Below are 10691 nucleotides of genomic sequence, written 5' to 3'. Positions count from 1 at the left end.
GGGATGGGGAGGAAATTGGATTTTTTTTTTTGTATTTTAATGGACATAAAGACGGAGAGTGCGCATGTAAACTTGTACAGACGCTTAAAGTATTAAAATAAAGTATTACACTTTATTATTTCAGTGTGTAAAAAGTTTCAGTCTTGGTTTTATTCCTGCTTGTTTGCACCTACATGTTAATGAAAGCTGAGGAGCATCCCAAGGCTTCGGGCTCAGCTGGGATTTTTAACAGACAGAGCTGCTCTCAGTACCAAGAGTGACCTCTTGTCCCATAAGAACTGACGTAAGGCTCTCCTTACTGACTGGGGGTACTTGGGGTCAGTTAACTTTTTGTAGAAACTATAGCACCAGTGGCAGAAGAACAGTATACTGGGCCCTGAGGCAAAAATGGACCATGCCTCCCCTCTTACAAATTCACACCAAGGGCCCCCCTATGCCAGTTGCAGCAGGTGCAGGTGATGAAATTTAAGTAGCCTCCGAATATCATACCCATCATGCACTGCAGTAGTTAGCAAATTCCGCAAACATGCTTCTTTCATGAAATACTCGCCTCGACAACAGAGTTTGACTACAAAACATTATAAACCATCACATTTTACAATTGTTTTAAGTATTGTACCAAGTGATTTTATGCATATGCAGATGGAGGGGGGGCCCTTAACACTGCTGGTTATCTGTCCCACCAGCCTGCCTCTGAATCGCGTGGTTGCCTGTATGTTTGCTTCATTCTTTCAGGCATAGCATTTACCATAAGATGTTACTATAGGATTAACTGCCTGGGCCTTCCGTTCTGCTATAGAAGCTGCCTCACAATGATCCTTCTCTGTCACCAACAGGATGATTTCTCTTAATTTTCTGAATGACATTTAGGTTTAGTCAGAGGGTAAGCCGGTTAACTGAACGGCCTGGAACGTTTCGATAGGTGTCAACATGGCATCAGGAAGACAGCCTGATAGAGAAGTCAATAAAGATCAATAATGGTGTGAAAGGCTTGCTCTGAAAAACACAGATGCAACACATCTTTTAGATGCTGTGTGGGCGGCCTCATTGTCAGCATTTTAGGCTCTGTGCCAATTAAAATTTCAGGAGAAAGTCGCTCATTGGCCCACTCGCCTCTCATAGTAATGTGTGTTTGTGTTGAGCCCTTGTAAAAACGGTCCGATGTTCTAAAAAGAAGCATCTTATGAAATAATGTTAAGATTGTTGGGTAACCATGACATTGCATTAGGAGCATCAATTTTTGTTGAGTGCATCTACTGCTTATTTTAATGCATCCACCCGTCCGCCCTCTTAAACTCAGCTCGACTTGAATGCTACCCGCTAAAAATCTCTACTGAAGCTTAATTACCAGCAGTCTTGCTCTCTCCTGCGGCGCTTGAGTCGGCCGACCGAGGTGTCTGTCGCATGTTAAAATGCCCCACAGAAATGTCAGCAGCGGCAAGAGGCTTCAGAAAGCGAATAACTCGCAGTAATGCAGCATCGAATATGCAGCAGTATCTGAGTTATAATCTGAGAATAAAACCTGTTTAATGCACAGCTGTGCATTAACGTTTCTATGTAAGCTGCCCTACGTCTGACTCTGCTGAACGTGGCAGAAGGACGAGGGGGTTTGCCGGCATAAGTCTTACAGCCGGGATCCTACATTCAGGGGTCTGGCTGTGCCTTACACTGGCTGCACCAGCTCAGCACATCAGGACTGGGTGACATTCGTAGTCAGTTCAGCTCCACCCTAATATTAAAGAGCGGCACGCCTGTTGCACATGTGATAAATGGTCTGTGCTTTTATATCAGTGGCGTGATTCTCCATCAGAATTTTGCCGCTTCCTAGCTGCAGGCGTGTGTCATGAGAGATGACATTGCATGAAGCAGTTAATTTCCCTGCTGACTTTGCACAGCCCTGACTGACGTTGTGCTGCAGTTGTTCTGAATAGCACACAGTCCCAGTGTCTTTGCAAAACTACCAAGCTAGTTTGAGGCTGCATGTCTAAAACTGTCTAAATTCCGTATAATGTCACACATCGCAACCTGGTATCTCAGTCAAAAAATGACTCTCCAGTTGCCGGGCAGTGATTGGTCTTTGTCTCCTTCTCCTTTCTGGCTTCCCTCCTGCTGATAGCACCAGACACCTCCACTATGAATGTCACGGGTTTCAACACCAGAGATTATTCATTTAGTTTCTTTGGCTGACGCTTGGAAAAGCTTGAGTGAATCTTACAGTAACTGTCATCAAAGACCGGAACTGTCTACCTCTGGAGCTGAAGTCTTGCTTTAAATTTCATGATTCTGTCTATCAGGAATTTTGTTGCTCTTCTGAAAATTGCAAAAGGAAGGGCTGTCCCAAGTTGATGGAACAGTCAGGGCCCCCATATCACAGAGACATGTCGATTAGGGAGATTGGATTCTCACTTTGATAAAAACCATGCAATGTTAGGGACAAAGTAAATTCTGTTTACGAGATACCAGTTCCATCCATATATATGTTTATATTATTATGAAAATTTCATATTTTTCAGTAAACAAGATTAGAAGGCAAGTTGTTATATTGGATTTTAACTGTAGTTTCACCTCCTCTAGATATCTGAGAATTTTATATATATATGAGTATTCAGGCAAAACATTGACATTATACATACCTTAAGACAGATAGCACCATTCAGTGAATTAGTTGGATATGTTAATTGAACCACATTTTTTCTAGAACACAACCTTTCTTGGAATCTGTGGATGGTTTACATGTCATGAGGTAGTTTTATGCTGTTTTTCTAATAGATTTTATTAAACATCTTGAACTGGGCATGTGAGATAATATTGCAGAGTAAGATATTACTTACTCTCATTATGAAAAACCATTTTCACGCTGTGCTTCCTCGAATTGTAGACAGGCTATCAAGACCCAGAACCCTTGGTAGTTAATTTCATCTGGTCATCACCAAAAATGCAAGATTATTCTACATTATTACATATTTCCTCTAATTTGCTTTATTTGTATATTTATACCTTTATCTCAAATTGAAACACCTTAGTTGTAAGAAAATGTTCCTGTGATGGTTACAGTGATCAGATGTGACACAGTCAGGCACAAAGTTCCCCAGTAAAAATTAGACGACCATTAAAACTTATACACTTTAAGGCATAGAAAAAGTTTCATGAATCATAATTACATTTAATGTCACCACCCACCTTAATGGCTTCTTGCCTTTTTTGCTTTTTACTCATAAATAAAACCAACTAAAATATTTTGAGCACTCCATTTTAGGCATCCCCGTACAGATGCATTCCTGAATTACCACAATCCACCACAGTACGAGAAGCATAAGAAATTAAGTTTATACGATTATTTGAGTGTATTTAAATAGAGATTAATAGCAGTGCTGTGTAACTTGTACTGACTTCTGGGTCCCTGACCCCAGGTAAAACATTACACACCCTGCAAGGTTCAACATACTTAAATAATAATAATGTTAATATGTATAATTTAGTGACATGCCTCAGTGAATTTATCAAGGATGAGAAAAGGTGTAATTCTGGCTCCGAATTTCCAGAACAACTAACACCTCATTGGTCCTTTTCCTACTTTCCCCAAAGAATATAACCAATCAATTTTGTGTTTATTTGTTTATTTGTTTTTCACCTTGTAGCAGCAGCAGTGGTTTGAATTCGACATGTTTTTAAATGTAATTCACACATAAATGCTAAGGAAATACAATGCATTTGGTTTTATGCAACAAAAAAAAAATAGCTTAAATGACTATTTCTTTTTTCCATGAATGAACGATGAATTGTATTATTTAGTATTGCAATCTACCCTGCGTCGTGCCCATTGCTTCCGGGATAGGCTCCGGACCCCCGCGACCCAGTAGGATAAGCGGTTTGAAAATGGGTGGATGGATGGAGTATTGCAATCTATGCCTTTCCATACAAGACTGAGTCCATAAATATCTTAAAAAAAAAAAAACTTCTAGCACATTTCTATCATTTCAGTCGCAAAATATCTCAGTTGCATTTTGCCTTTCAGAACTTATCAGAGGTAGGTAATGTAAACTAATCTGGCAGTGTTGCTGACATGATATATTTTATTTCCAAAGATGCTACAATTGCTTATTAGTACATGCTGGCTTCTGTAAACGGGTAATTAAAATGTGTTTTACAAACATGTTGTGATATGTTTACAATACAGTCCAGGACTGGGCACACTTAGAGGTTTGTTACAGTCATTATCAATCTGTATTTCTTATCTTCTTTTCTGCAGTAGGTATGTCCATAAACCCACATATATTCACCCATAAAGGAAAACAGAGTAAACAAAAAGAAAGTTTACAGAAAGACAGACATACACAGAAAGCATTTCATTTGAGTACTTTTAGAGAACAACAAATTGAAAAGCAAACAGCAATATAGAAAGGAAGACGTACAGTAAATGTTACACAGAATGAGAATATACAAAAGCAAATTTTGAAAAATAAAATCTTGGCCGCAGTGAATTGATCACGTCCATTCTATCCATGCCAATATTAACCCTATATCTGCTAACTGTAAAAGGCCAATTATACTTCATTGCCTTCATTGAGCTCATCTTAAATAGTAATATGCAAATGTGTTGGAGAATATGGATCAAGTAAAAGTTTTCCTCCCAATAATGAATACGAAGATACGCAGATGAAGGGAGAACATGCATGTACAGGAAAACATCGACCGAAACAAGAGCGTGACTTTCGCGAGGGCGTGTGTGAGCTTCATAGGGAACTATTTAATGAGCTATGTAGAGCGTGATGGTTATTTCAAATTCGATTTCGTCCGTCACCAAAACGAACGAACGTAAATAAATAAATACACACACGCACACATACATACATATTCACAGCAGCCTCTGACAACGATCTTGCCACAAAAAGCACATTTCATTTAGGTCGACAGTAACTTAAAATTTGCATTTTTATTATCAAACAGCAACAGGCTCAGGCAGTTGTGAAAATTCTACCTTCAGCCTTCAGCACTGAGCAAAATCCGCGTGAATGAGCTGCTGGTTCGGTGTTTGTCGTCTCCAGAGCAGCAGATATACAAAGGGGGACGGGGGGTGCCACTGTGCTGTTTATTCACATTATTCATTAAGATTGCTAACACAACTGTCACTCTTGATTGTTTTTCTCATGTGATGAGCATCAGCTACATAGAGTGCATCAATTATCTTATGAAGATATTCTGTTATTTATAGTTATCAGACACAAACCATAATGAACATGATGTACCTAGCAGAAATACTAGTTTCAATATACATATATTCTCAGTCTACATAAAGTTTTTAAAACCGAACGCATATTTCTCTAGCCGACTTCTTATTCATAGACATTAACAGCGTTTTAAATAATGCTTTTTGTACAGTAACTTGAAACAAATTGCGGTAAGTAGCCTATATTGTTTCTGACACGTGCCTGGATGCCACATCATGAGACACAGCACCTAAAACGTATGAGTTTGTGAAAAGCCTTCTTAAAATCCTCATTTGACATAGTATAAATGATCGGATTTATTAAAGAATTGAGATAACCAAGCCAGGTGAACACATCAAACAACTCTGGGTAGTTAGTGCACGATGTACATATTGGCACCAGCAGCGTGTAAATAAAAAACGGCAACCAGCATATGATATATGCGCCCAGGATTATCCCCAAAGTTTTGGTGGCTTTTCTCTCCCTGGCAGCCGAGATCCGCTTTTTCTCTAACAGCGAGTCCGACACGGTCACCTTCACCTGGTTCGGGCTGTCGGACGAAGCGCTGCCGTGGGCGGTGATTTCCTGCGTGCCGTAGCTCAGCGAAGCGCCGGACGCCGCGGATCCCGGCGAGTCCGTGATCAAGTGCGCTGAAGTCAGCCTCTTCCCCGCTTTCTTCAGCGGCTGTTTTAGGATCCTTTTCCTGGCCTCCACGTAGATCCGACCGTAGAGCACTATAAGTAGCAAGGTGGGGATGTAGAATGCCCCAAAAGTTGAATAAATAGTGTAGAAAATGTTGTCATTATTCACGTTGCAACTGTTCAGCTCCTCCGCTTTCACATGGCGCCAGTACAGGGGCGGCAGGGAGATGGAGATGGCTATGACCCAGGCGGTGACTATCATACCAGCAGCCCGGGCTGGGGTCCGCTTTTTGGAGTATTCGATGGCATCAGTTATTGCCCAGTAGCGATCCAGCGCAATTACGCACAAGTGAAGGATAGAGGCTGTGCAGCACGATATGTCCGAGGATAACCAAATGTAGCAGATTGTCTGTCCTAAGCTCCATGTGTGGCTCACTGTGTACACCACACTTATGGGCATCACTAGGATGGACACTAACAGGTCTGTCACCGCCAGCGAGGCTATAAGGAAGTTCGCAGGAGTGTGAAGTTTCCTAGATTGGTAAATGGTGGCTATTACAAACGCGTTAGACAACGTAGTGGCAAAAGTTATGACAGACAGGGTTGCACCTAAGCCGGCCTGAAAAGCAAGATTCGCAGATGTCCCGCCAGGTTTGGATGTGTAATTCCAATTGGTGTCGTTGGTTGAAGTGTCCAGTATTCCGACATAAATGACAGGCGTCGGGCTCAACTGACTCGGACGCTCCATCCCTGACGAGCAGCTAGTCCCTGTTTAACGTAATGTCTTCATTCATATTGTTTGGCGTTTCCCACAGTGACAAAAGATTATTGTTCTTTCCACCTCTTTTTAAATGAAGTTGGTATTTGTCCATCTGAAATTTCGCTTTAGTGATCACTTACTCCATTCAAAAATTATATAGTGGTTAAGGGAAGGCACTTTTCCTTTTTTATATAAAATTTGTTAAGCTGCCTTGTAAGATGGGTGTCATTTAGCCATTTACATCTCCGTTCAGGTTAAAATTTTTAAATGGATACAGCTGAGAGATATTTTAAAAGACAGTTGCATTGTATTCCAATTAGTCCTTAATGCGGTTTAAATAATCATCAAAATGTAATTAATAAATGTAGTTCAACAAATTTAAATGTAAAAATCATAGCATGTTTCGCAGTCGCGTTTTCGCAGTTTTTCCTTTTCCCTAGATATTTTAGTCCATTGTTAGAGGCGTTGGGATCAGTTCTGCGGATTCGGTAGTACTTAGTTGTACTGGTCTGCGCAACTTGCAGCTCCACTTTATACAGCCTTTGCAAGCAGAAAGTACCCGAACAGGTCGCACTCCTCCTCTCTCACTCCTTTTCTCTCCGAAAGGAGAGCGGGATGAAATCCACCGGGTCATAATGCCCCTGGGTTCTTGCTCTCTGCGCATGAAACCTTGCAATCGTTTGACAAATTAGTATTCAAATACAATCGCTGTTAGAACAAAAAATGATTCAATAGCTCAAAAATATTTCACAGGTACCTAGCTCTGTGTTCTAAAGCCCCTACCTCAGTCAAAGCATATAAAATCCAGAATTAACAGAAACCATGTTTATCAAATTATAAGGGTCTCTAAAGTAATGAAACATATTTAATACTTTTTGCTGCATTAGACATAAAAGTTGGTATCACTCATTACAATTTGCAATTAATCATGCACTTTAAACGTCACAATCACAAATTCTGAAATATCCATCTATCCATCCTTCCATCCATCCCTTTTTTTTATAGCCGCTTGTCCTATGTTCCGATCTTAATCCTGCATGACCAGAAAACATGACATGATTCTCACTCTAAACACAAACCACTCTCTTTGTCTGGGTGATAAAAGATAATGTTCAGAATGAATCTGCAGTCTGACAGTCAGCTCATTGCAGGGATCTCTAGATCCCACTTTCATTCACTTTTAATATTATACATTCAAGAACATCACAGGTAGAGTTTGATGTTTGCATTGTCTTGCTTATTGTCAGGATCTATCCCTGCCCTGTCCTGTTCTGGCCGCCGTTTCCCTGTTTGACCAGTGGGTGTCACTGGTCATCCCATTCTGTTCCCTGTGTTTCCCTAAATTTACCCCTGGCTATATTCCTCCTTGTTCCCTCATCTGTCGTGTGGTTGAATAGGCTGAGCGTGAGACTGTGAACTAAGTATCCCGCACCGTTATGAGTTCCATTTAGGACATTTTGAGGATTTGTACCCTAATATTTTGGTAAACCCCACATTTAGTTGTGTCCATTGTGTTTATCAACTAGTTTAGTCTTTGCCTTTAGTAGCTTTGTTCTTAGTTTTCCTGCCTGTGCCCAGTCTTGTACCTACTGTATGTTCCTTATATCTCCTGGAGTTTGAGTCCCTAGTGTTTTACTGATTGTAAGGTGCAATATGTCAGCATATAACACAATTATAACCTCACAACAGCATTCATCTACTGAGCCTTGACAGTAAACAACTGCATTTAAACAACTAAAAAAGACAACTGCTAAATGTCTGCATCATACTTTCTGTTAGCTAGCCAAGTAACACATTTGGATGCTGAAGACATGGCAAGAAACCTTTATTAAACAATGATATCTTGCCAAAGGGTATTTATTTTTGTCCTGCCCACTCCATAATTGATCATTGTTTGAAAAAAAAAATCAATATATGATATAAGGCAGCAACTTAGACATATAGTATCATCTGTGGAAATGTTCTTATAACAAATACTTTGTTAAGAACATATAATTCATATAAAGGTATTGAATTGCCTTAAACTATTGTAATGAAGAAAATTGCAAAACTGAAGTACATCATAGAAATTCATCTACCCCATCTTGCTCACCTTGAGACCTACACTCCTACTTTGGAGACAATAACCAGCCAAACTGTGTGTCTCCAGACTGAAGAAGGAAACTACACCCAGAGGGGGAGGTGTGACATGCTTGGAACATGCAAACCTCACACAAACAGCGGAGGCGGGATGCAAACCCTCAGTGTTGGAGGTGTGAGGTGGCAGTGGTACCCAGAGTGCCGCCTCAAACCCAAATCAAACTGCTGCGACATGTACATTTCACTCCTGTTACCTATTAGGACAGGGCTATTAAAGTTTAATTTTCTTCCTTCTGTTTCTCTTTTCCCTGCTGTAAGCTGTTTTTAATTACCAGCAATGTTCGATCACCTCCATGATTGGGGTCAGGAAGACATTATTAGGTTTTTCCCAATATTTCCGTTTTGGGTGTGTGTGTGTATATATGTGTGTAATATATATATATATATATATATATATATATATATATATATATATATATATATATATATATATATATATATATATAGTAATTCATGGAACATGTATTGTAATGTGCTTTGTGACAACTTATATGCATGTAAAATATGCAATACTAAGTTAAACTTTAATGGTTAAGATTGCTTTTATTTCTTTTTGGTTTTGTGTAATTTACACAAATGTTAGAATCCAACTTGGCATTGAGATTTTAAAAAGCAATATCACATCTGCTTCTCTCTCCTATTTTTAATATTCCTATTTTTGCATTGTTCATGAGTCAACAAATCCTATTCACCGTGTTAAAACTGAATAGGGTGTCATTTTGAGCGTTGCGTATAGAGGGTTGTTTTGATTAGTTTTGACCAATGGGACTGGTCATTTCTTTAGGCTTTTTCATCAACAATCACCCTACCATGGAAACACCACAGGCCATACTTAGCAAAGTAGCTACGGTCGCAGACAAACAGGACCTGGAAATGAAAGTCACCTTCTTCCTGAGGTGAGCTTCTCTGAAACAATGTCCACAAGGTATTTTTCTATCTGTGAAATATCTTTTCTGTTCCGAAATATTTCAGAGCACATGCGTCATTCACTCACATTAAGTTTTAAATGGACTGACGTATATGGACATTGTTCCTCCTGCTTTTAGTATTAGGTTCTTGTTAAAGTAACTGTCCTGCCCATAATTCAAATGCAAAGGTCTACCTTTGGGGTGAGGCAAAGCACCCCCCCCCCCACCCCATATGAACCCACTCCAAAACATTTTAATGATCCATGAATTATCTTTTTGGAAAAGGAGATATGACAAAAACAAGTCCGATGAAAGCGTACTTACTAGAATTTTTAGGTAGATAGATACACAGTAACTTAAAGTACATTGAATAATTTATTTCAAGAAGATCCAGATAACAGAATATGTAAACACTTGCCCTTTACACTACAGCAGACAACTTGATTGGTTTACATGCTGGGTTAAAGATCAATAAAAGATAGTCACTTTAAAACATATAGCCATGAAAAATAACGAGAACTCGTTATTTAACCTAATTAGTGTACATTTATTTGGGGGGGGGGGGGGAGGGGGCTCCTTATACGACCACAGCGACACCCCTATGACTGACTAACCCAAATTTTGTCATCCTGCAGCTTGAATGTGGAGATAAAATGTTATCCTTTGGATATAGTGCACCTACGATCACTTCAATATTTCCATCTGATTAACTGAATTGAATTACAACCTCTGTTGCATCTGCATGATTCATTAAAAATAATGATTTAAAAACTTCAAAAAGGACGTTTATTTCCCTCTTGGCAGATGGAGTTACTTTTCACATATAAAATGCGCATGGATGCGTATTTTATATTCTCTATTCACTTACAAGACTATCTAATTATGCATGTAACTGAAGACTACAGCTATACCTGTAGGAACACTGCTTCAAAACGTTCAATTTTCTTATTTTTTTATTACAAAACAATGTTTTATGGCACGGTGGGGGGGGGGGGGGGTTACGAGGTGCAATGGCTGTTACGTTGGGAATATGTTA

The 10691-nt window shown here is 39.5% G+C and overlaps 1 protein-coding gene across 1 annotated transcript; it reads right to left on the bottom strand.

The window, feature by feature from the left end:
* Positions 1–3534: 3534 nt before the first annotated feature.
* On the bottom strand, positions 3535–7092 carry LOC125714457 (5-hydroxytryptamine receptor 1D-like). Its single transcript, XM_048985110.1, has one exon. The coding sequence runs from the start codon at positions 6594–6596 to the stop codon at positions 5442–5444; it is 1155 nt and encodes a 384-aa protein (XP_048841067.1). The 5' UTR covers positions 6597–7092; the 3' UTR covers positions 3535–5441.
* Positions 7093–10691: the final 3599 nt, after the last annotated feature.

This window comes from Brienomyrus brachyistius, chromosome 19, assembly GCF_023856365.1.
Source record: "Brienomyrus brachyistius isolate T26 chromosome 19, BBRACH_0.4, whole genome shotgun sequence".
NCBI classification, from domain to species: domain Eukaryota; kingdom Metazoa; phylum Chordata; class Actinopteri; order Osteoglossiformes; family Mormyridae; genus Brienomyrus; species Brienomyrus brachyistius.
The sequence above is the reverse complement of the archived record's forward strand: the minus strand, read 5'-3'. Positions and strand labels throughout refer to the sequence as shown.